At 41.6% G+C, this 26197-nt stretch overlaps 1 protein-coding gene across 3 annotated transcripts in view; it reads right to left on the reverse strand.

The window, feature by feature from the left end:
• WASHC2C (WASH complex subunit 2C) overlaps positions 1-25966 on the reverse strand; it is a 39397-nt gene extending 13431 nt beyond the window's left edge. For 2 of the 3 annotated variants that reach the window (XM_009277722.2, XM_009277721.2), the window contains exons 1-23: positions 25807-25931; positions 24093-24158; positions 23241-23414; positions 22477-22570; positions 22025-22083; positions 21159-21206; positions 19640-19744; positions 19010-19097; positions 17715-17783; positions 17226-17338; positions 14909-14981; positions 14055-14111; positions 11863-12024; positions 11124-11257; positions 9570-9662; positions 8947-9051; positions 7450-7566; positions 5775-5938; positions 5220-5331; positions 4098-4283; positions 2812-2994; positions 870-998; positions 569-664 (exon numbers count right to left, since the gene is read on the reverse strand). In XM_009277722.2, the coding sequence (XP_009275997.1) occupies positions 569-664; positions 870-998; positions 2812-2994; positions 4098-4283; positions 5220-5331; positions 5775-5938; positions 7450-7566; positions 8947-9051; positions 9570-9662; positions 11124-11257; positions 11863-12024; positions 14055-14111; positions 14909-14981; positions 17226-17338; positions 17715-17783; positions 19010-19097; positions 19640-19744; positions 21159-21206; positions 22025-22083; positions 22477-22570; positions 23241-23414; positions 24093-24158; positions 25807-25836 (2457 nt within the window). In that variant the 5' untranslated portion in view covers positions 25837-25931. Of the gene's footprint in view, positions 1-568; positions 665-869; positions 999-2811; positions 2995-4097; positions 4284-5219; positions 5332-5774; positions 5939-7449; positions 7567-8946; positions 9052-9569; positions 9663-11123; positions 11258-11862; positions 12025-14054; positions 14112-14908; positions 14982-17225; positions 17339-17714; positions 17784-19009; positions 19098-19639; positions 19745-21158; positions 21207-22024; positions 22084-22476; positions 22571-23240; positions 23415-24092; positions 24159-25806 lie in introns of all 3 variants that reach the window. The other variant, XM_019471727.1, reaches the window with a different exon arrangement.
• Positions 25967-26197: the final 231 nt, after the last annotated feature.

Genomic DNA, 26197 nt, shown 5'->3' on the forward strand with positions numbered 1-26197 from the left:
CTGCTCGGGGACTGGCTGGGCATCGGTCGGCGGGTGGTGAGCAATTGTACTGTGCATCACTTGCTTTTTGCATTTTTATTATTATCATATTATCATTATTATCATTTTATCTCAATTATTAAACTGTTTTTTGTCTCAGCCCACGAGTTTTTCTCACTTGTGCTCTTCCAATTCTCTCCCCATCCCACCAGAGGGAGAGGGGGAGTGAGCGAGCGGCTGGGTGGTGCTCAGTTGCCGACTGACTGAGGTTAAACCACGACAACAATAAAACAATTAAACAATACAAACTCTACTACTCTGATTTCTGCTCAGGTGTGTTCTCTTACACCTAAGCCAGTCCCAGTGGTACACAAAAAGAAAAAGAATCCAATCCTGTCATCCCAGCCTTGGGAAACCTAATGCATCTGTTTGTTCCCTATGTCTCCAGGGTCACAATGGCCATTTCTATTCTCTCAAAAAGATTTGAGAAGTCACTTCACTTCTTGTGGGAATACATATGGAAAAAATCCCTTCCGTACACTTCTTTCCAACGTCTTTTATATAAGCCATTTACAGCAGAGGAAGATACCGGAAGATTTGTTTTAGCGGTACTGAAGAGATCATCCTCATCGTCATCCCCAAAAAGCCCTCCTCCAGATGATGGCTTCAGGATACGGTTTGCAGACTAAAGAGACAAAGGATAAAGAAAAGATATGTCACCGATCAAAAGCGCATCTCCTTCAGCCCATGATGCCTGAACTGATATCAGCACTTGGCCCTCCCTGGAAATCAGTGACTTCTAAGCAGTGTTCAGACAAGAAACACCGGTAAGCTGCACACTTCAAAGGCTGTTTTTAAATAGCAGGTTCAGAGGAGGACTTTGGACTCACCATCGACTTCTTGGGGCTGGCAAAGAGGTCGACATCTGGATCATTGTCCTTCTGAAGTTTGTGACTGAAGAGGAGCTCTTCGTCTTGAAAGACTCCGGTGCTTTTTGGCCGAGTACTTTTCTCAGAAGCCTGGAAGAAGAGAAAGGTCCACACAGTGAGAAACTCCCTCCTTAAGGAGGTTATTTGCCTAGTGATAAGACAGTTACAATTCACCTGAGGCTACATTATGATCCTGGTAACAAAAATAAAACTTTAACTGCCAGTTATATATTTTACTTTGACCAAATTTGCAAAACTTATAATGTAAATATTTGTATTCACAGTTCAATTTGATGAGAAGATATTAACCAAAATGTATCTGTGTCTGCTGACCTGAGATCCAGCTGCTACTATTTACCTATAAAGCTTCCTTAGAAGGAAGAAGAAGGGAAAAAAAAAAAAGGGGGGGGGGGGGGGGTCAGTATGTTATCATGAGTGTACGGTAAGGTTTATATTTTAGTAAGACTTTTATGCCTTGAATTTTTCAGCTGAGGGCACAGGACAGAGAAGTGTGAGGAAAGGAATGTGGTTAATTATCTTCCTAAGCTACCTTTTTAAAGAAGAGTAAAATAAGAAAAAAAAAACACCCCAAAATTGAAGGCCTGTAAAGCTATTATTGTTGCCAGATTCCCTGTTATCCTTCCGTTAAAGCAAACACAGCCCCACAATGAAGAACAGAACATATTGTCTGCCTTTGGCAAGAGCTTGTACTTTCAAATTTGCTGGTTGTGTGGAAGGTTGACAGTGAAACATTATCACCTTATCATCCCTCCACTATCTGGCAAACCAACCAATATCAGCTGCCTGGACACCACAACCAATGCCTTTCTATGATCATGGTCACTGTACGCACCCAGGTCTGACTTTCAAAAGGCAAAGGCCCCACTGAATGTCTAGGTAAAGGCCAGTATCTACGTTTCACCACCCAGCTGTCTCTTCAGGACCTACACAAATGAAAGCGTGCCTCTTCAGAGCATGACTGAATGTCCAGTAGCATAACATCAGACTCAAAATCCAAGCAGCAGGAGCGGTAGTCATAAGAATAAAGCCCGATTCTCCCCTTCCCAGTCCAAGTCTCCAGGAGCCCCAAAGGGCTGCCTACTAAAGCTAGTTTCCAGTACACCATTTTTGGTCCATACACCCTGTCCTATGATTTTTATTACTGCTCCATTCTCAGCCTCTCTGTGCACCAGCTTTAATTTTATATCAAAAGCCAGGTCACATTTCTAGAGCACTAGAACTGCTGTTTATGCCCAGATACATGAAAACCTACTGCACATCTACTAGTATCCACACATGAAATGTATATTAAGCTGAGATAAGCAAGGAAAATAGTAGCACCTTTCAGATTTGCCTATGAAAAAGATTAAGTTCCTGAATTACCTATTCTGATTTTTGCATGAACATGCATTTAAGCACCTTAATCACTTCGTGACTATTACGTGCTGGCAGCTCAGTGCTTTGAAGGAAAGATTTGGAAGGATTTGTATCTTCCCAAATTCATAGGACAGATGTGGCTTCCTGCAACCATCTCACAAAGGCTTCAAATTCCACATCCTTCTACTTCCTAGTACCTCTGACCTTGAGGGGTAACTGGGGAATCAGTTCTGTACAGCAGACATCAAGTAGCTGCACCAAAACATCTGTACAGAATTTCTTTTCATACTAGCATGCAGCCAAATGCTTTTGAGTTAGTGGGATGGAAAAATTTACAAAGGAATTCAGGATCATGGGGAACAGCAGTAATAATTTCTCACCCAAGAATCCGGAAGTTTAGAAATAGAGAAAGATTAGCTTCCATGATATGAAGAGAGGGAAGGGTAAAAACAAAACCTTGGCTAGAATTGTAGAGGTAGAAAGGTAGAAATACTATTTCCTAGTTCAAGAACTTCCCTAGACTCACCACACCAATTTCTTTCTGTGCATTTTTAATGCCATCATCATCATCCAGTCTCTCCTCTTCCTCCTCCTCAAACAAGCTTAACACTTTCTTAGTTTGGGTCTTGACATCTTTCTCCAGAGCTGGTGGTGATGTTGCAAACAGATCTGAACTGCTGGCTGGCTCTGAGGATGCTGCTGCAAAAGGCTCCACAAAAAAAAAAAAAAAAAACAACAAAATTAACACATCAGCCTGTTATTTAGTTCAGGTTTGCCCCAAAATCCACTAAGCTTTCTTGGTTAAATGCCAGCAGTGGTCAGAGTTCTGCAATCCATTACCAAGCAGTCAACTATATTCAACTCATAGCAACATGCAGATCAGCAAGAGGCAGTAGATAAAGAAGAGAACACGCTTTATGGCTCTGAAGGGAACACAAGTTTCCTCCTGTACCCTACACTCTAGTGCTGTTGATAAGCAGCTTCCTGCATAAGGTTTCCTCCTCATCCATATGTCAGGTTGCATGTGTGCCACAAGGCTGCATTAAGCAGCTTTGCCATTATCTCTGAGGTACCTAGTTCATGCAACTTGGGATTCTTTGGAGTGGGCAGCACTACCTGAACCTTGAATGTGCGCAGGAAAGTGTAAAGCATGATAACTACTCTGGAAATGCATCAGCTGGTAATTCCCCGACAATCACTCAGAAAGACCATGCCCAAGATTAAGTTCTGCTGAAGCTTCTTCAATAATACATTCAATAATACACATCAATACTGTTCTGTAACAGCGCTGCCCAGGAGAAATTCACAATGCTGAAAGCCACAGCTACCAACACCATTTATAACTCAGACTGTGTTGAAACAAAGTTACTGAGCTTGAAGCAAAGCCTACACATTAGTATAGGCTATCTTTTAAAGGAAAGCTCTGTTATGTGAACAAAGATTACCTAACCCACTCTGGAGGAAAACTGAAAGATTCCTCCCCCCACCCCCCCCAAAATCCAAACAATTCTCTCATGTATGTCAGTTGGGAAACAACTTTTAAATGCCATTTAATCAATTTGCTGTTTGACTGACAAGTGATTTTGCTAAAGGGAGACAGAGTTATTCTCTCCTTGGCAATAGAAAAAGAAATCCAGAAAAAGAATTCTGTCCCAGAGCAGTGCTGTTAGATTGTGGTTGTTTTTTTTTTTTTTTTTTTTTTTTTTTTTTTTTTTTTTTTTTTTTTTTTTTTTTTTTTTTTTTTTTTTTTTTTTTTTTTTTTTTAAACTGAACCTTTACCAAACTTCAAATTAATGTAAGAAAATCCCTCACTTTTTCCTTTGTTTGCTGCCCTGCAACATCTGTTCCTCTAGGCACAGGAACTGCTCCAGGCTCTTCTAAACACCACAGTGTATCTTCTACCTGGTTAGACTTTCCTGCTCTATCTGGCAGATCTTCCTTTTCCTCCTTTTCTTCTTCATTAAAGAAAGGTGGTGCTTGTGCTGGTTTTACTTTCTCCTGCAAAATTAAAAGACTGTTGTTGACACAAAATTGGTGAGTATATAAGAAGCGTATGCTGCTGTGGGATAGCAGAGTCTCAGTTTGCCTTCTGCAGGGGTCTAGGACACTGGCAACGTGCTTGACTTCTACTTTCCTCCCATGGGACATTCTGGTTTGTGACTTTTGATTTCTAGTATTATAGGCTCTTGAGTCTGGTTGAAGAGTGCCAGGAAGCAGTTGCAAGCTTACAGCGGATGCCCTGGGAATCTTGTCTGGTTGGTGCACAGTTTCGTCTGACTGCCAGGAGCTAGACTGTGGCTTGCCTGTTTCTTCTTCTATTCCCAAGCCTATTGTCTTTATGGGCCATGACAACTGTTTTCCTGGTAAGCAGAAAGGCAAGGGGGGGGACGGGACAGCACACACACACGTGCAGGAATTCCCACTAGAGATACAGCTGTGTTAAGCTTTTGCAACTCCTACTCTCAATTCCAAAGCACAATCAGACAGACAGTACACTATGGGCTAAGCTCATAAGACAGAGGATAGCACAAGCACCCTCAACAGAGGGCCAGTAAGAAGCCTGTAGACACATCTGAACCAGCTTGTGTTGAGGTGACACACAGGGTGAAGCCCTAGCTTCAGTCAGCAGTAAGGCATCTGTTCCTTTTAACAGTATTTTATGGCTGAGAGCTCTCAAAACATCCTGAGGAAGGGCTTTTAGCATAAACCAAACAAATTTAGGGTTAGTGGTCAAGAAAATTGTGAAATCTTTATTAGGCTGACAGTAATAAGAAGTTTTACATATAAGAGTTCAGTCTGCCCTGTTCCCATTCCCAATTTGCTAGAACTACCATTGTCTAAAACAAGTTAGACTTACATTCAGTACCTAACAAGGAAGATAGTCTATAAAAAGATTAAGTGTTCAATGTTAGTTTTAAAAGAAAGGGGAGGTACCACTGCAGCCTTAGCAGCTGAAGGAAGTAGCGTAGATTGGGAGCTGAAGAACGGTTCTCCATTAATAGCATCATCTTCAAACAACAGTGATACCTTCTGTGGCTTTCTTTGGCTGCAATGAGAGAGAGGAGAAAGTGGAAGATTCAGTGCAAAAGTTTCAGAGGCTATGCACTGCATCTGTTTAGAAGTATAACTTAGGACCATCATTTGCAGCAAGTGGTCCCAGTGTCTCAACAATTCCACCACCCTCCCTTCTTGTCTGCACAGCTTTCTGCAGAAGTGAAGATAAAAAGAGGTCAAGAGGATTTTATATCGCAGGCAGGGAAATGGAGACCCCAGTTCAGTGGTGGCAAGGAGAATGATCCACCACAGGTACAAAAAAGGTAAAAGCCCAGCCCTGCCCATTCCCACTCACACACCTCTACTTCCTCCTCAGCAGCAGTAGCAAGGGACAACACTTGCAATATGCCTGGGTCCGTCTGGTTTTGAGGGCACTGCTGGGCTGTTCTGAAAAAATGCCTTCGCCCTTCCCCCCCCCCACCCCGGGACTCTCACCTCACTTTAGTGATTGCAAATAAATCCTCCTCATCCTCTTCCTCAAAGAGGCTCGTCTTCTTCACAGCTTTAGCCTGACTGACAGTGCTAGCTGGTTTTGCAGGGTCCTCTTTTCGGTCATCTTCAGAAGGAAGTTTAGCTGGCTTGGAGACATTCCAGTGTTCCTTAAAAATAAGGAACCCTTAAGGATTTTTTTTTGTCTTGGTCAAAGCCACTTTCCCATTTTCTCTATAAGCAGAAACACTTCAGCATCTTGGCAGTCCTTGCATCTCTCTACTAGTTTATTTTCCTGCCTTTGTGTTAGCCACTGTAATCTGACATTGCTCAGGCTTTGCAGAGGGCCTGGCCACCTTTTGGCATACAGTATTTGCCCAGCAAAATAGGGTGTACACACTTTACTATTATAGTTGCTCTTGACAACTGAGGTCAGTGTCAACTGTAGTCACAGGAGTGAGGTCACCCAGTAAAACCTGATTCGAGCCACTTAAATAATTAGCAAGTTTGATGTATGGGGGGAAAAAAAACCCCAAACAAAAAAACCCATAGAAAAAACACAACACCCACACCCAAGACACCTTATTACTAGAGTGCATGATGCTGCACTTATTTCCTCAACTTTCAACCACAGTACTTTCCCCCCCACCTCTGGAGCTAGCATTTAATCAAGCCTACCCACTGAACAAGTCAAAACTCTACATTAGAAGGAAACATTTCTGGGGTTAGGAGAGTTTTCTGGCCTGTGTGTTTTCTTATTCCCAGCATTTCAGATGGTTTGGCCTGTTCCCCACCTCTGTTCGTCCCCTTTCTGAAAGGGGCTACATGTATGTTGAGGTATGAACGCAGTTTATTCTACATTAAGAGAAAAATGTATCTAAAGATATTACTAGTATCCACCAAACAAGCAATTACAGGACAGGTAATAAAAACCAAGTCTACACAAAACGGTAATTTTGGGGGGTAGGAAGGCTAAGAACAGTCTGGATCCTATTCATGAGTTAATTCAGAGACTTTCCACACAAGTTTTTGATTTACTTAGTGTCTCTGGCTTTCATTTAAGATGCTGGACCACACCTAATCCATCCCTAGAAGAGGGCTGCTCTCTGGGAAGCCTACTCATTTATGTTTCATTTTTCCCATCCCTAGATTTAAAAAAAAAAAACCAAACAAAAAACAAAACACCAACACACCAAAAAAACCCCCAAAAAACCAAAAACAACACACCAAAATCCAAGCAAATGAAAAAAACACCAAACACCACCACACACAAAAAACCCCCACCCCAAAAACCCAAAACAAAGAAAAACTCACCACATATCTATGTAAAACCACTAAGCTTTCCTTACAGAAATTAAAGCAGTAAGAGCAAACTTATTTTTCCCTTTTAGTATTTTTAAGTCAGATTTGTTGGCAGCAGCCTCCATTTGCTATCGATCTTTCTATAAATTACATTGAAAATACTGATTTTCTCTTCCACATGACTTCTGTTACCTAGATCCTGAGATAATTTGAGCCAAGAATCAGACAGCTTCCTCAGCTGCAAACAAGTCAGAGGATTGCGGTAGGCATGGCATGTGGACACAGCAGAGTTTGACTGTGGGTCCCGTCTCAACAGTTTTATGCTTTGCCCAGTATAAAGCCCAGTAACTCCTTTCAGCCAAATCTTACTCCTCAGTACCTCTTCATCACTGCTGAACAATAAGCTGGAGGCTTTCTTGAGTGGCTCTGACTGTTTTGCTTTCTCTTCCGGGGGTTTTTCCTGTTGCTTCTTGGCAGGTACCACACCAAAGAGATCCTTAAAACAAAATAAAAAAAATATATTTAAAAAAATCAAAAGCCAAAACCACAATGAAAAGCTCACTGAGAAGTCATCAGCATGCAAAACACTGTTGCCATCCACTTCTCAGATGAGTAGGATAGAGAAATGGTGTTTTGTGAACCCTTTTTGAAGACAATTTCAAGCGTGATACAGTATTCTGGTACAGGGAATTCTACGCATATGGCATTTGATAGACCAGAAACTTGTAAACACACAGCCTAGTTTTGGCCCACAGATTCTCCACCATGAGGCTTGACCAGCAGCCAAAAACCACCACACAGCAATTCTGTGGCACAGCAGCTAACACATTGGGGCACTGTTTCTATATCTGCATGATAAAATAGAGAATTAATCCTATTCTGAGAGGACAGGCAACAGGCAAGCTGAACCATTACCACTGGGCAAGAACCAAGACTTTTCACCTGAAGATGCTCATGCAGATTATTATATAGGCATCAGAATATACAAAAGCATATGTTGACTTCACCACCTAACACTTATGCTTTTCTCCACTCAACTTGAACTTCAGTTCCATAACACAACCGTCATGGCAGATACCAGAGACCTTACCACATTACAAAATATTTCACTATCCTGACAGTTGCTTCTGAAGAGCCCCTATTCAGAAAGGTGAGCTGGAAGCAGCCCCCTCTTGAACAGGAAACCTTTATCTTGAGTTTGCAGAAGTCCTCTATCTCATGACTCTGAGCAGGCCTCCTATTTGCCTCAGGTTAAGACTATGGGGTAAGTTAATTCACCATGAAGGCTGCAGGCCCAGAGTTGAAAGCTCTTTGGAGGGTGTGTGGGAGGGAGAAGAGGGTAAAAAAAGGTAAGAAAAGCACACACTAATTCAATTTTGTTAAGTTTCTTGCACAAACTGTGCTCTGATCTCAGTTTCTACACTAGCAGCCACAATTCTTACACACTGAAAAGCGAGAAAAAAGGAATTCACCAGCCATGACACAAGAGAAGCAAGAAGTCATCCATGTGGCTAGGTACCACAGGCCAGGATAAAACAGCTTCTTGAAGCTCATATCCGTTCTATTGCTCAGTGTTCTCTAGTCCTATCAATCAGAGGGATAACGTCCTTCATGTTTAGGTCCAGAGATGATATGCACTGACTGCAAAATACTAAAAAGATACCAAGAACTTGCAAGAGTCCCTGCTACCATTCTCCTCCATAATGTTGTCTACACGCTCAGAACTGCTACACAATGCAAGATCAATTTAGTGCTCTAATTTAGTCCTCCATTTACAAGCTTAGTGTTGTAAACTTCTGAATATTTCCTGCTGCAGTTGCAACAGGCTGTGCAGGAGGGTTCCCATACGCAGGCAGTATCAGGAAGTGGTACTTACCTCTTCATCATCATCAAACAAGGAGAGCGGAGCTTTTGTCATGGACTTGCTGGTGGGGAGAGACACAGCTTTGGACTTCACAGTTTTACTTGATGAAAACAAGTCCTATGCAAACCAAAGAAATATCACTTTGCAAAGCAATGCTATACGTTTAAGAACTCTAAATGGGACGTTCATGTTTTTCCTTTTTTAAAAAGTGTTCAGTGTGCCTGTAAAGTAGGGAAAGATTGTCTTACTCAGATGTAAGAATCACCTGCAACTCCACGGGGATTTCCCTCAGCTTTGCATATTAATTGCTAACTGGAAGCCGAGGACACAAGATTAAATATACACAGTCTTTCATGATTCTTGCTCTTGATTTGCTGATCTTTCCCCTCTTCAGGCTTTCAATTTATGCCTGTGCGTACCACACAAGTTTAACTCTCTGAAGATAGGGAAACTGTTCCCAGAGATTTCATTCTTGGAGCAAGAAGGAACTTTCAAGAATGGTTGTGAGTAGATGCATGGATGTCAGAGTTCCCAATCCTACAGATCAATAAGGAGTCCCCAGATACGAGTGGACTGAAGTCAGGGTGACTCAGATCCCAAGGATTTCTGTAAGGATTTATTAAAGAGGTACTCACTTCAGAATCCTCCTCATCAGAGAAGAGGCCCCTCTGTTTTCTTGGAGGCATTTCAGATAAAGGCTTGAAGTCCTCACCTGAAGATGGTTGACTCTTTAGGACAAATAAAGACATTGCATCAGCACCCATTTAGATTCAGTAAGGGCAGGCACATCATACAACCCTTTCTAAGAGGCATGCTGCTGGCAGCGTCCCAGCAGTTGAAGGGACAGAACTTGTCACCCATGGGCTGAAGTCCAAAACTCATGTGCTGAGTGAGCTCCTCACATGCAGCCAGAGCTATGCACGAATGACTTGCAAGTCTTACCATATGGCTCCCCTCCCACCACCATCCTTCTCAGCAGAAAAATGTATGCAGCAACTCATACCAGGCCCCCTCATGAGTTAAATGAAAATGTTTCTTTTAACAAGCTGTGTGTCATAAAGGAAGAGGGCAGTTTGTGCCAGCCATCATTTCCTGCATTAGCACAGCACAGCCCCAGCCTGCCACCAGCTATATTGCCATTAAACTCAGAATTATTCCAGACCCAAGCACTACTGTCAGCAAGTTTGAAGTATAAAACAGCTCTTACTTCCTGACAGAGCAGGAATGGTGCTGCTGAATCAGTTCTCATACTCTCCTCCAGAAAAGCCAAGTGCTATGAGATGAGAGCAATGGCATTGGATGACCTCCCACCACCACTCCCGCTCCACTGACTATGGGTACTCTTGCACTGCACCAGAAATAGAAGCTGGCTTTGGCCCTTGTGCTCAGGTGCTTCTCATAAGGCAATATGAAGAAAGTCCTACAGCAATTTGCATTAGACATCCCCAGCACTGTACACTTCTCAGTCCAGAGGGGAGAAGAGTCACTGTAGCTCATTATGTTCAAATACTCCTTGGACAGCGAACATGTATAAAATGAATATATACAAACTCTGCCATAGAAACAAACATTACTACTTTCCTCAAGACACTGCTCTGAAAATGAAAGTGGAGTAGGCATTAGGAGGCTCTCATAACTCTGTACATGTGTCCTCGGGACAGCATTTAGAGCTTTCTACAATTTAAGAGTTTTCATCTGAAAATCAGCTTTTTAAACACTCCAAGTATTGGATATGCTTAGGTAGAACTGTGACATCCACCTTCCTCTCCCACAATATATACAAGCAATGGGTTACCAGTTAAGTTGCTATCAGCGGTTGGTATAAGTGCAAACACAGTCTCTGCAGCACAGAACTGTGACAGCAAAGGTTAAGTCAGGCTGGTTTCGTTTCAGCCATGAACTTCATAAACATTTTTTATTATCAGAGGCTTCTTATTTTGCTCCCATTTCAATCCTACCTTAATAAGATTCTTCCAACCACTGTCCACACAAAAAAAGCCCTCAAATAAACCCAAAGTTTGAGAGGCAAAAGGCACTTAAGGACCCCTGAAGCACTCAGGTCATGGAAGACCCTATGAACCTAGTTCTGTTTCACAAATACATAGTGTTGTACGTGGAAAGACTACTTCAGCTGCAGTAGTAACTTCCTCCTAAACCCTTAGCCATATGATCCATTTATATGCCATTACCTTTTTTTCCATGACTGTCTCCCTACGGCTTTCTGTTTCTTTAGTTGTGCCAGCAACCACAGGAGGAATGGCAGGTTTTTCCTTGAATAAGTCACCTTCTTCATCATCATCAAACAGGTCAGCTGTGGACTTGACTGCATTAAGAGACAAAACAAACAGGGAATGACGAGAACAGAACAACCACTACTGAACAAGAAAAGATACCAGAGTCTCAAAAGATACCATGCTCCCTTTTTAAAGATGACCAACATCAGAAGTCTTTAACAGAAAAAGCTAGACAAGCTCTCAAAGTGAAACACCACTTACCTGAGAGCACTGGTGACAGAGAATGCGGTCAACAAGCATTGGGGTAGAGTCAGTTGACACCTCTAAAGGCAGTGTTTTGTATTGGCTTGGCACCTCTAAAGGCCTAGAGCCTGCCAATAGGGAGTGTTGGGCACAGGGACTCAAGGCTGTGTGAATAGTCTGTACCATTTCCCTGATTCAAGTCTAGATACTGCCCTAGCAGTAGAAGGAGCATCCTAAGAAAGGAAAATCAGTGGAGAGCATGTACAAATAAACCAGTTTCACACCACTGACGAAAAGAAATGCCAATAACAAAAAAAGAAAAAGCAAACAAAAAAACCCCAAGCAGAATTAAGAGTGATGCAGGTTTGAATTTTGTAACTCATCGTTCCTATCAGTTTGAATTTTGATGACCTTTAATGTTTAATCTTCCACTGCGCATGTACAGAGGTACCTGAATCTGGAGGCTTTTTAGTTGATCCCACAAAGAAGTCATCATCGTCATCATCAAACAGAACAACTTTCCCAGGTTGTTTAGGAGTTTTCTCTGTGCTCTGTGCTGCAGGTTTCTTGTCTTTTTCCACAATTACAGTGGAACTAAACACATCACTTCCTCCTGCAGGTCAGATTAGGGGGTGGGGGGAAACACCACACAGAGATCATTGCCAGAGTTAGCGAAAAGCTGAACTTGTGCCATAGTAAGTGGAGCCAGGCAGAGTTTCCATCACAGCAACTTTTAACGCGCTCCTGCAACAATGCCGCATCAAAAGCATTAGCTAGAAACTTCCTGATAAAGCCAAGTCACAGACAGATGGCCCCTCACTCTCACTGCATTCACTTCTTCCTCAAACCTGCTCATCTCCCCTGGGAACAGCAGCCAGGTTCCGTGTTAAAGCTAGAGACCCAGCACTCCCACACTGTCATCCCTATGGACTTCCCAAACCAGAATCCTACTTTACTAACTAGTAAGGCACACCACTGTGGACAAATAAAAGTAGTTAGGTGCTTGAGGAGAGGGGAGGACAGGTGACTTGAGTTCTCCCAAGAAGCTGCACTTCTCATGCGAGACCACTAGCAGTGCTGCAGCATGAGATTCCCACGTACTTCAGATATGGCAGTGATCAGCTAGAATAAGCTGGTAACAACTGTTTCTTCTACATCTGGTGCAGAAGTGTCCTGCTTCAGTAATACATGCATGTTGATAGACTGTCTGCAAACACTTTTAGCATTTTTGGTAATAATAGGCAGCCTGCTTCTAAGCCTGTCTTTTTGCTCCTTATGTATAGATGCTTGGAAATGGTGGTGGTGGGGGAAGATACCTTAATTGAAAGGTTGGCAGAAAGTTGGCAGAAAGTAGAAAAACTGCTATTTGGTTAAAAGTCAGCTGACTGCATGAATTTTGACCAGCACAGCAGCAGTTTATTATAAAAAAAAAAAGTGTATCGCGCCATTAGAAAGTGCCACAGGATTGACAGGAATACAGCCACAAAGTTTGATTAATTATTAAGCATTCTCAAGTTCCTAAACAAACTGTTCATTGGGAATGTGTTCATTGAGCGATTTTGAATAGCAAAGGAGCCTCAATCTTGGTTTTTCTTTGGTGTCTTTAGCCTGTCTACAAGTTACTGAGATGGAGCAACCGAAGACTGAATAAATGCTACATATAACTTAATTCCTGATGCACTAGAACAGGAGACTGTTAGAATGATGGGAAGTTCACTGCTTACGCCACAGTACCTCCAAGAAACAGCGAAGGATAAAGAAAACCTCAATCTGCTGTTTTAAACTTTGCTACCAAGTCTTATAATTATGTAGAGTGACCATTGCTGATGTGTATCTTTGATCTTGGAGTAAAAAGGCTGTATTTGTATACACCCTACTCTAAAAATCATGCTGACTGAGGGCTCAGTTAACTGAAGCCATAGTCTTAGAATAGGCCTTTCTTAATAAAGGGCAGACCTTAAAATTAAGGTAACTCAGTCAGGTGAAGACCCTACTCAGAGACAGAAATCAAAGTCAGCTGATTCAAAGAGACTGGTGACATATGTTTCTTTTCATTGCTCAGCTTGAAGTCTGATATGGAACAGGGAACTTAGTACAATTCTTTTTTTTCTAGCTCCAAGTTACAGATCCAGTCCTTCCCCATGTATGCAGATCCTCCTAATCAAAACCAGAGAACAAGATTGGTCTTATTTACCTGTACCATAAAAATAAAGGAACTTGATGTTTAAACTGTTCTGCTAACCTAAAGGAACATGATCAAATCTGCAAGATCAAAATGCATTTCCTTCTCAGAATATAGAGGGAAGACGTGACTGCATGCACTGCAGACTTAAACTGTATAATATCAGTTAAAGTAACACACATCCTTAAAAGTGCATAGCACAACACTGGAAGCTGACAGCTGCGAAGATCTGCCATTAATGATATCTACCTTCAGAGCTCCTACAGAGTCTTGATTATCCATAAAGCACGCTGCATTTTAGGCTTAGCATGGTAGAAGCACCTGTATTTGTCATTAAGCACATGATCAAGCAATGCAGTGCTGCTGTATTTGGATAGCTTTCTTCTTTAAAACCTCCCCAGCAGGTTTTAAAGAAAAGAACATTTTGTGTATGAAGCAATTTGCTATTGAATGAATCATACCTGGGAACAGAGATACTGCACCTGCAGGAACTTTCTTTAAGGACTTTGTAGAGGATGCTGAAATCATAGGAAGTACAATACAAATGGATGCACTTGTTTTATGCTGTCAAAGTCTTCAGAACTCTACCATAGAAATAGGAATCTGAGAAGTCTTCTGAGATCCATTTTTTTTTTTTGCTCAACAGCTCAGAACTCTTTAGACATTCTCCTTGAACTTGTTTTTTTTCAAACATGTAAGTCTAGCTATTTTTGCTCCATTAAAACTCCACAAAACAGCTCTACTAAACTGAAGCTAATAAACATGATATACATTTACACATAGCATTATTTACAAGAGTTCACATTCACACACTCAAAACCACTTCAATATAACACACTTAAAACAAAATGGCTTAGCATCCCAACCCATATCTGAAAATTCATCAAATACAATGCTTCAGTAAAAGCTGCTGCAGTACAGAATGTGTGCTCAGACTCCTTAAGGGTCTAGATACACAGCTGATAGGAAACTCAGACGTGCATTAATCTGCAAGAAGAAATCCACTCAAACCCACAACTGGATCCTGCAAAGTATTATTCTTCAGCAGCAGAAACCCAGTGCATGCAGAGAGCTCTGCCAACATCAGTAAGGACATCCTTTCAGCTCCAGGAGAGTAGGTGTGTGTAAGAGATCATAGCGAACAAACACATTTAAAATTCAAGCAAAACACAGCTGTTCTCTATTAAGACTGGGGAGAAGAGACTTGCCAACAATTGCTACTCCAGACTTTCTAGTTTGGAAACAACAGTCTAGCTGCTAGCGGTGATAAATCACAGCATAGACAGGACTGCAGGAGGCAACAATTGGTTCTTACCTTCACTTATTGAGACTCGCTCCTCTTTCTCTTTTGATTCTTCTCCTTTTGGTGCTTCAGCAAAAAGATCACTCTGATTGTAGATGAAAATGCAAAGGGGGAAGAAGTGGTGAATTTGTTTTTTGTAGCAAAAGACAGCTGCTGATTTTTCCATGTAGAATATTCACTTCTAAGCCAAGACAGAGGAGGTAACCACCACCCCCTTCTCGAAAGGATGTCTGCACATACAGACTTAAACCTAGGTACTCAAGTGTTAACTTGAGTGCATACATTCAGAAGAGTAGTTTTCTGTCTTCTAAAATTTAATTTACACTGATTATCAGTCTGTTTACTGCAGAGAAGGAATGACCTTTTATTTGCACATCTTCAAGGGCTTACACTAATCTACAGCTGTTTAGGTCCTGATTACACCCTTCTAAGCTTTCCTACTGAAGCTTATACAGTAAGGTTTGAAGGAAGAATTCAGGTCAGGACAAGCATAAAAATACTCCTAAACTTCACGTGGTTAAGATGAATGACTTATATCTCCTATATGCTAAGGAGACTCTAAGACACCAGTATGGTGCAGAGATATACATCATAGTTCAAAAGCATTGCAGGACACTCCCACAGAAGTCCTTGTGTCCAGGCTGCAGTTGCCCTGTGCCGATCCTCCCCAAGAATCACAGCCTAGATTTCCAGGAAACCTCCAGATCTTGTGAGTACCGACCACTTAATTTCTTGAAAGCCTCCCTCTTACGGGAAGTTAGGTATTAGAGGTTGCCCCCCTGGAGACTCAAAATGCATGGTCTTTGTGTAAAGCTTTGTGGAAAGAAGGCAGCAATACTTAGGGAAGAGTAGGGGAGCGCAGGGCTGCAGCAGGAATGTCAGTGAGTTATTGCACATTTGCCAGTTACTGTTTGCCTGTTGACCTACTGTGCTGCCTTCTGGTACAGTACATTGCACAAGGCAAATGAAGGTAGGTTACCCTTCCTAGGCGATTAACCTTCAGGTAACAGAAAACCAAGAAAAAGCGTATGCAGGCAGGCAACAATCACACACAAATCTGCTTGGCTGTCCTGTGTGTACAGGATGAGGAAAGTAGTCTTGGCAATAAATAACCAAGAGGCTCTAATGATAGCGTCATCTGAATTTACACCAACACAAAGCTGGCTTGCACTATCGGATTTTTTTTTTTTTTTTAAGCTGTTGGTTGCCACTTAAAAAGAAAGCACATTAATGTTTTTTCAATAAAGGCTGCATTTGAGTGGAAAGCACTGCATAGAACTATCCTCTTCCCTTCACACAATGCCCCCGCCTAGTGCTTGTTGGCTATATTCTAGCAGATTGGCATGGTAAGCTTGAGGTCAGCTGTACATGAGGTTTCCTTCCAAATTTCAGTCTAATAGCCTCCTCAGCTCCAAGGAACACGTGACTTTTGTTCTAGTTGCAACGAAGAACACAACATCCCGCAAAGGCAACAATTTGGCTACTATTCTGGACTATGCTGGACTGTTACCAATATCAGCTGCACGATAAAATCGGAGGCAATCATTTGTTTTACGCAGCTGCACTGTCAGATTCTTAAATCTTAAGTATCCCTGACATTGGGTTTCTCTCCCCCTTCACGTGCACAAACGATGTTAAAATAAGGTCAGAAATGCACTTTGTGCCATTCCTTCATCAAGTCAGCTATAGATATATAGAACAAGAGTAAGCTTAAGGGTGAACTTTTCTTGCCAGTGCAGGTAACCCAGGAATTGTACAATAACTAGATGAAAGAATATAACATAATTGCAATAGGGAACTTTTAACAGCACAGAGACAGAGAAACCCAACAGCATCACTGTCTGGATGTGGTTTGTGAAAGATAAAATGGAAAGGACATCATGTTCTCTTTCCTCCTAAACTTCTCCCACACCCAGGGAGAAAGAGACCATGACAAAATTCAGTATTCTCACAGGCATTTTAATAGAAATCTTCTGTTTTAAAAGAAATAAACAGTATGGCATTTGATTTATCTCCACAAATAAAAGTGAGGCAGGTGCTGAGTAAGCTCTGCTGGAATTAGAACCCATCTAATGTAATTATAGGACCACACTTGCTTCTCTAGCAGCACTACTGCAGAAGAGAGAGCTTTGTGCCAAGGGGAACATAAGTAGTTCCTCACTTGTGTAGTTCTTTCTCTCCACTGGAAAGCTACACTATGCTTGAATGTTACCAAGCAACAAAGTGTTTCCCCTCCCTGCCTTCCAGAGGTGAGAATTTGTCGGGATCTTTTGTTCTGTTTCTAAAAGGGGGACACACACTTCGTTTCTACCCTCTCCAGCATTCTCACCTCTTCATCATCAAAGAGACCTGTTCCACCACTGAAGAGGCCACCCCGAGACCCAAACGGTGTGAAGTCTTCATCAGTCAACTTAGGAGGCTTGAAGATGTCATCATCTTCATCTAGAAAGCACAAGAGCCAAGAGCTGTGGTGCAACTGACCAAGTTTCAGGAAAGGGAATTAAAGAGACAGCCAAAATAAAAATTGGTTTGATTCCATCCCGTCTCTCTCATAAACATGACACACATAGAGAAGCTGCTGTAGTTATATTGGGTTGTATATGGTTGCTCCACAAGACCACATTTAAGGAGGAACTCTCACTAGGCCTGCTTCTAGCCTTGTTTTACACACACATCACAACCTATATTTGTGTACACGCCCACCCTGAAGGATGCTCACTGATATCCCACTCAGTTTCTAGAGTAGATGCCACAACTTCCTAAGTGGTGTCTTACATTCCAGCCCACAATTCAAAAACAAGAGAGGAGGAAATCCTACCATCTGATGGAACTCTCACTTCTTTCTTCTCTTTCAGGGTTTTCCTTGTTTTAGTCTCTGGTGACAGGGCTTTAAGAAGAAAGTTTCAAAACATAAATAAAATAGTCCATCTTTACTTGTGATCAATCTATGATAAAGAGAACCTTGAAAAAAAATAATCTAACCAAGCTGACCTATACATTTTCATATGAATCAGCCCAGTGAAGCAATTCTACAAAGTACAGGTTCTAAAATTGGCACTTAGAATTGTAATAGCATCATTCTGTCAGACCCTGTCGGTTCAACACAGTTGCCCACACACAGACTAGTGTCAAATGAGATGCGAGAGCAACACAGCATTCCAGATGGTGCAGATCCCACACAGAACACACAGAACCTTTGAGCATCTCAAATGGCTCCAGACATATTATCCTTGATTCAGTTACCTGAACTCTTAGCAAAGCCAGAGTTTATTCCTTCTAGCCTTACCATCTCAAGGTTATTTCAACGAACAGAAGATTTCCCTGTAACTGAACAAGGTAAGCTGGTAGGTTTTATACTCTGATACCCACAGACCTAACTTGATTGTTTGAACCACACAAGAACACGCACACACTGTTCTTGTCTGTTCATGTTCTCAGAATTACAGGTCAAAAGCAGGCTCACAAGCACTTGCCACCTCAATTTCAGTCAGCTATTTTCAACTGCTGCTTTGCTGCAAGAATATAACTACTTGAAAGAGGTCTCTCCCTTTGAAAACGATGCAAAAGTAAATGCAGTATTTAGTCTAAAATATCACTGAAAACAGTAGCAAGGAAAAGTTCCTCAAAACGCAGTATATTTAAGCCACAAAGAGGAAAAATCAAACAACCTACACCGCCTGAATAAAATCTACTGCTTGAGGGGTTTTCCGCTGTAGAGCTCACAGAAAGACTACAGTGACCAGTGGCTTCCACATACTTACCTGAAACAGGGGGAGGAACATGTGGTCAAACATGCAGTTTTACAAGCAGAGGGAGAATCAGATTGGAGAGAAAACCTTTCCAAATAATATGTGTGCTTGGGGAGTGACCTGTCTCACCTGAAAGCAATGTGTTTTCCACTACAACACTCAGTGAATTCCAATCCATTCCTGTAAGTTATGGTCAAAAATTTTCTCAGAACACAAAATAGTGTCTTTAATTCCTCTCACTGGGCTTTCACCTACTGCATATTCAAATAACAGATCTGTAAAACTTCTGTTACACAGAATGTCCTGTTCAACTCTCTCACTAGTCCCCCACTATCTCACAAGCGCTTATCTAGTGTTAACTTACACGAACGCTCTTCATCCTGTTTGACTAGTACTTCTCCTTTGATTCGGGCTGCCAGCTCATCTGCAAATGATGTTGGCCTCTTCTTTTTCTGAGGAGTAGGGACAAATAACAGCATATTCCTTATATACAATCCGGTTACCAACTTGATGCAATTGCAATTATAAATACTCTATTCTGCAGCCTCACTTGTACAATATCCTGTCTAGACTTTGATTGAAGCCCTCAGAAGAGACAATGCAGCTTTCTATTAAGAAAGTAATTAAGAGATTATGCATGCATCAAGAGGAAAAAAAGAGCCATTTCTAGTTCCTTATGATCACATAATTTTTTAATGTCACCTCGTTTGGGGAGCAGGACGAGTAAGAAGCATTTACCACACGCAAACGCAACAAGTAATTTCTTAATGACCCTCAAAGACAGCTTTGATGCCATCTTAGGGTGCAGGAGTCCCCTAGTTTAAAGGGGTAAAGTCTGAACAACCATGTTAAAAGACCATTCAAGATTTTTACAGGCCCTTTCTACAGGATCTGATCCCAGGTAACTGAGAGCTACCATTATAATCCCTGTTAAGAACAGATTTTTCATGAGGGAAGTCAAATCTCTCTCTCCAGGGAGGCAACAATTACTTACAGGCCTTGTGCTTTCATCTAAGTCTCCATCCTCATCTTCCTCTTTTTCAGAGTCAAAGAGATCACAGCCATCGTAATCATCTTCATCACTCATCTGTGCTGTCCTCTAAAAACCAATAATACCCTGTTATTATTATTGTTACCCTCCAATATCCTGGAGTCGGCATACAAAATAAGCACAAAACTACATCTGCTTAGCTAAAATATTCAAAGCAAACTTACTGAAAGGAGGGAAACATTCAGCCAGTTACAATAATACCCTGTTGTGTTCTCCTGGAGTCGGCATACAAAACAAGCACAAAACTACATCTGCTTCGCTAAAATATTCAAAGCAAACCTACTGAAAGGAGGGAAACATTCAGCCAGTTTGGGGTACTTCACAGCTTTTGAGAGGTAAAGAAAGAGTGCCTCTAGCTCCAAGCAAGTTGCTGCATTCTCTAGTACACCCCTGTGCTGTGTCACTGAACGTTTCCGGACCAGAGATGCAACTGAGGACACTAAGGCTCTCCTCACAAGGAGCGTACTGCTACTATACACAAGCCTGAACCGCTTTGGCTGTGCTGCTTCCCTTAGCTTACGAACTCCTCTCCACTGAAGACCTACTATTTAGCCTTAATTCAGGAACATTGTGATCAGCTAGTAAAAAATTGTATCATCTTGAGCTACTCCTAAGGTGGATAGCAGAATGGCAGACAATACATGCCCACGTCTTGGCTTCAGTCATGCCAGTAAGAAACAGAGGATGAAAAAGATGAAGTGAATTGTGAGCTGGGGGCTGGCACGGTCAAGGGCCCAGAAGTGAACTAAATCAGGAACAACCCAAAGATACTTGCTCATCTTAAAATACATCAGGCGTACAAAGTTACCCTATGAAGGTCAATACAGCTTAACATAACATCTGAGTGTGTTTGTAACATTGTTTTAGCAATACATAGATTTAAAAAGGGTTGCTTTTTGAAACGTTGTTCTTTTGGCACTAAACCATTTCAGATTGAGGATCCCCAGCACAGATGTCTTTTGCAGTGGCGCACCTAAACGTGGGTAAGATTCCTTCTCCTACTACCACCTACTATCAACAACTAAGGTCAGGCTTGAATTTTTCAATCTAAACATTTCTTTTCCCTTTTCATTCGTTATCCAAATGGACATACTTTTCAAACATTTAATACTGTTCACATCCCCAGTAATCCTACAGGAGCCTCGTTTTCCTGGGGTAGATTCTTTGAACTCCGATGACTCCAAAATTATTCCTGAGGAAAACACACGTCAGGCAATGCCATTCCACATATGTTTTGCATCTAATGATGGCTTGCAAGCATGTCTTTAAGCCCAGCCCAGGTTCAATTTCACAACACAGTGCCATCTGGCCAGGACAACCTTCCCATACAAAGTTATACAAATCAGGCTTAACCAAAGTTTTTAATAGTTAATTTTCTAGAGCTCTTATCTCCTCTTTCTTGCACCCTCACTGTGTCACAAGTGGAAAGTCTTTCAGGTTGTACCAGGGTATATAACCATACCGTCTTTTGGTCATCTTCACTAGGGTTTCCAAATTCATCATCTGATTCCTGGAACACAAGAGACCAAAAGACAAGCATCACACACTATTTTTGTCCAGTTGTCAAGAGAGGGCTCAGAAGATTTGGACTTGCTTACGTTTAGACATTCAGATCTCCTCACCGTGACCTGACCAAGGAATTGTTTCCCCACCGTTGACCATCATTATGAACAGAGCTCACTAGAAAGTCATTAATTTAGCAAAGACAGCAAGCTCCACCTGTCAGTGCATTTGAGTGACTCAAAAGGGATTTAACTTTAATTGAGCAAAGATACCAAAAGCAAACTCCTCAGGAAAAAGGGAGTGCTTCCATAGCACAGTTACAAAGCAGAGACATCCCAGCCAAGGCAGGCAAAACATATCAGAAATTGATAGTCCAATGCAGCAGATTTATGAGGCAAAGCCTGGAGGTGCATTACTGACACCTACTTAACCTTTAGACTTGCTCCTGTTAGTCTCCATCCCATTCTTTGTAACTGTAATTTACAACAGATCTGTTCTCCATAAATGCAATTCTTGGTAAGAATCTGATTTGCTTCACAAAGTGAAATTAGACTGGAATAAAACACTTCAGTTTGAAGTATTCTACTATAATAGCAGTTAGAGCCAAAGCCACTTTATTGCTCCTCCAAAAAGCTGCAGAGGAAACTACTGCGTAAGAATAATGACGAAAAGCACATTTACCACAACTGACATGGGGAACAGACATTGTGCAATATTGTCTTGAGACCCCACATGAAAAAGCAAGGTAGCTAATGGCCTCATACACAACCAAGGACTCATGAATGCTTGTGCAAAGTAGCTGGTACTCTGTCACTTGTCACTTACCTCTTCATCCTTCTCTTCACTGTCAATTACACTTCCACGATCGCTATCTACAGATCCTTCTATTTTAAATGAAAACAGAGAAGTTAAGATCAGACATGACATCTGTACACAGAGCAATGTGGTCTCCAGACATATCGGCAGCAACTTTAAGGGCTTTGTGAAGAGAATTAAAAATCAGGTGGAAAAAAGAGTGGTTTGGAAGGGCTGCCGAAATTTCAGCGCTTTGTGTTTCTAATACACAGAGCACAAGTTACTGAGAAGTTACTGCTTTGCATACTGGCAAAGTGGTTGTTACAGCATGATGCACATTTTTTCCCCCAGCTAATTACAGTGTGCATCTAAACATGCAAGAACACTACGCAGTATAGCCCAAGCTGTGAGTTAAAACAGACCAAAGTCTCAATTAGGAACTAGTTACTCACATAGGAATAAAAGGTCATGCCAGCACATACCTTCACTAGAGAGATCTCCGAGGCCAACATCATCTTGTTCCATAAACTGCTGAGAGCCAATCAAGTAAGGTAAAGGCCTATCAATATAGAGATCCTGGAAGGAGACAACATCAGGTCTTTCTGACATCTAGGAACAGCTCTGCATTGCTGACAAAGACAGAAGTCTTACACCCCTTGTTTTAACTCAAGGAAGATAAAAACCTCTTTAAAGAGAGTCCCACCAGACACATGCTTCAAGTCAGCATGCAACTGGGTGGGCCAGCTGAGGTTTATTCCTTTTTAACACTGTCGAAGAAGGGGGCTACTTCTATTTGTGTGGTCCCAACTTGTTTTCTAGGTGTCATCTAACAGAAGAATATCCTTGCAAAGACTTGCAAGCATCAGTCTTATCCCAAATCCTGCATCTAGTGTTCTTAATTACTGGGAAAGTAAAAACCACCTATGAAGATATGGTTTGTACCTAAAAAGCATGGAATTTAAAGGTCTCACTCCACCCAGAATTGAGGCTTCCCTTTCCAAGTTCACCGCCATTAAACTAACTCCCTTTAGGGTGCCATACCTTAATGCTAACCCAACTGCAAGACAAGCAGGCTACACAAGGAATAGCTCAGCAGGGAGCACTTCTCCTTCAGATGCAGTCATCAAATCCTCTTTTTAGGTAATCAATTTTATACCAACACAGTGATACTGCTGACAGAAGCAAAGAGCAAGTCCAGCAAAGCCAAACACAAACCCATGCTCCCAGCAAGAACAGGTCTCTGTACCTTTGGCTCAAGTATCAGTTCCACCCTTTCATTACTTTCTTCCTCTTCTGAGTCAGAGTTGCCTGCTTTGATGTCTAGCTGTTCAAACGCACTGTCCAGAACTTGCAGCCCATAATTCACTGCTGCTTGGATTTTGGGGATCAGATCAGCTTCTTTCTGTTCCCGTGTCTTTTCCTTTAGTAACAGGAACAACACATTCTCATTGCATTGTACTCAGGACTCAATCTCACTGCAACATGCATGCAAAATTTCAACTTCAAATTAGTACAATGAAAGCTTTTTCGCTATATGTAAGAGAAAGACCTTCAGAACCCTTTTTTGCTTGATTTAATTCATCTTTATCACTCCCAGAAACAGAGATGTTCTAAACATCCACACCAGCACAGTACTATCTTATTTGTGCTCCCAGCCCATCAAGGGAACATTTGTGGTATAATACACCTAGACTGTAGGGTATATAGAAAGCTCTCTGAGTTTTTATCCCTGGGAATTGCAGTCAGATTCTGCTTCCCCAATTCACTACCTCTGAATCCAGTAAGAAGGCCCAAGGCCTCAATTCTATTGCTGAAAAAACATGCACAGCCATTTGAAAATCGTCACATAAGTCTTGTCTACTGGACACAGTATTGATCTTGGGGAGGCCCTAACAGATTATCATACACTGTAGTAGCCTCTAATGTTACTGTCAACTTTATGTTTGAATGACGTACACTATCCAACAGAGAGACTTCAAGGAGAAAGGAAACAGTTTGGTTGTAAGCTGTAAATGTCCACAAAATAAGTTTGAAAATGAGAAGGTAGACAACAGCTGCAAACATACTGCCAGCACTCAAGGCAGCTTAAGTTAACTACCTGCTCTGTTTTGTCTCCAACGTCAGCTTTGGGAATAGGCTCTTCCACTTCTTCATCATATACTCTCTAAAAAGTCAAGCAAAATTAATTCAAGTAAGAACAACATACTGCTGCAGGGGCTAAACCACGGGCACACCGACAAAATAAAATACAATGTTAATGTGTAATTAATTACACATTAATTTATTACATTTTTAAAAAGAGAAGCCATGGATGATGCCAAGCATCTTCATAGCCTCCTTCATGCATTGAAGTCATCATCCTGAAGTTACCATCAGGCAGCCTCTCAACCCAACTGAGGTAATTCAGGACTGCAAATGTCACTGCAGTAGTAGAAGACAAGTTGACCTTTTAACCCTGTTCACAGATTGACCTGAATATGCTAAAAAAAAAAAAAACAACGGTTTAAACCCCCCTAACATAAAGCTATTCTAGAAACCTTCAAAGTTGAACCTAAGTTTACTTACGGGCTATTTTCCTTTTGTTTTCTGTCATTTAGTAGCTTTCATTCTTTAGCATTTACGCTTCCCCTGTACTTACAGAGAAGGTTCACATCCTCCCTCAGCCTTCAGTTTGTTCTGATGATCCCTCCTGTCCAGCTCTTTTAGCACTCTTTTGTAGGATCAGCTACAAGGAGACACAATGGACTAAAAAGTCTCCCTTGAAGCTGCAAACCTAAATCCAAATCTCTCAAACACAGGTGCACTTATCCCCTGGGAAGAGACAGATCTCTCACATGAACTAAACTGAGAACTAGAAATGAGGACCTATTTCTGTGCACTTAAATTTGGGAACAGACAGCTTCAAGCACCCAAGATTTAAGACGTTTGGTACAAACTGTTCTCAGCAGAAACATTATGCTGAACAGCAAAGGTAGGCCAGAAAAGACATTGCAGCTCTGAAAAAAGCCACCACCACCACCAAAAAACCCCACAACAGAAATCCAGATTTTGTTCGTCTCGTCCTCTGCCAGCGTCTTTCCAATAATAGCATCATGGCTTCAGATGAGACACGCGTGGCCTGAGAACAATGCTGATCAAAAGAAAATACCCGATAAAACTCAGAGTGCTAAAAAACCCTCCACAAATCTGAAAGACTATTAAAGCTCCACATCTTAATTATAAACATGCTTCTAGTGATACAGTGTTGTAACAGGCTTTCAAATCTTTTACATGACATCTGCTTTTACCTTCCTAAAATAGCAATATTCATAAAGTGGGAACATTAACCAACAAATACGCTCATCATGACCAAACATAACAGACAACTGCCTGTAGTCCAACACCTTTAACAGCAACTGCTTTTAGCATAAAACACCACCACTGGGCAACTTTAAAGCATCGTATAACATTCCTCATATTTAGACAGCCAAGTGCAGCCAAATGCTACATTCATGCTACCTGTAAAGATATACCAAGACATCCCAGAGATCTCAACTCATTCATAGTCCTAAAAACAAAACTCTGATCTCCGTGTCACATATAAACAAGGAAGGAAGGTACCTCAGAAGATGCAAAAGGGAATTTGCCAATATTGGACAGTAAATCACTCACGAAGGAATTAGGACACCATTTAACAGAAAGCGATTAAAAGCCACTTCATCTCTAAATTAACATCAGATTTGCCAAAAAGTCAGATCACTTCTCCACATTACAGTAAGGCACAACACCGATGTTTGAAGTACAAGCTTGATGCCGTACAAAAGCATACTCACGTTCTCTATGAACTGCGTATTGGACAACATAAGAAAGTCATTGAAGACATTATGAAGGCGACAGTCTGTGGCTTTTGTTTCACTAATCAATCCATCTACTTGCTTTTTGATTTCATGAGTCCTGGAAATGGTTTGCTGTGAGAACTCTTGTAGAAAATGCAGAAGCTGTTTACAACAGAGGAAAGCAATAGTCAGCATCCAACTCCTTTTTCTTTTGGCACCGTTTATGACACAGGCAGAGCAGATCATACACTTCAACCGAGCACCAAAACAAACACGGTTTAGACGAAACACCCCGCGTACACCCAGGACCAAGTCTGTTTCCACTTCATTCTGCATTGCCTTTCGGGCCGACTCCTCATTTTAGTTTTCTCGCCCGGACCGGAGGCTT

The sequence above is a fragment of the Aptenodytes forsteri genome, unplaced genomic scaffold (assembly GCF_000699145.1).
Source record: "Aptenodytes forsteri isolate BGI_AS27 unplaced genomic scaffold, ASM69914v1 Scaffold15, whole genome shotgun sequence".
In the NCBI taxonomy this organism is placed as follows: Eukaryota; Metazoa; Chordata; class Aves; order Sphenisciformes; family Spheniscidae; genus Aptenodytes; species Aptenodytes forsteri.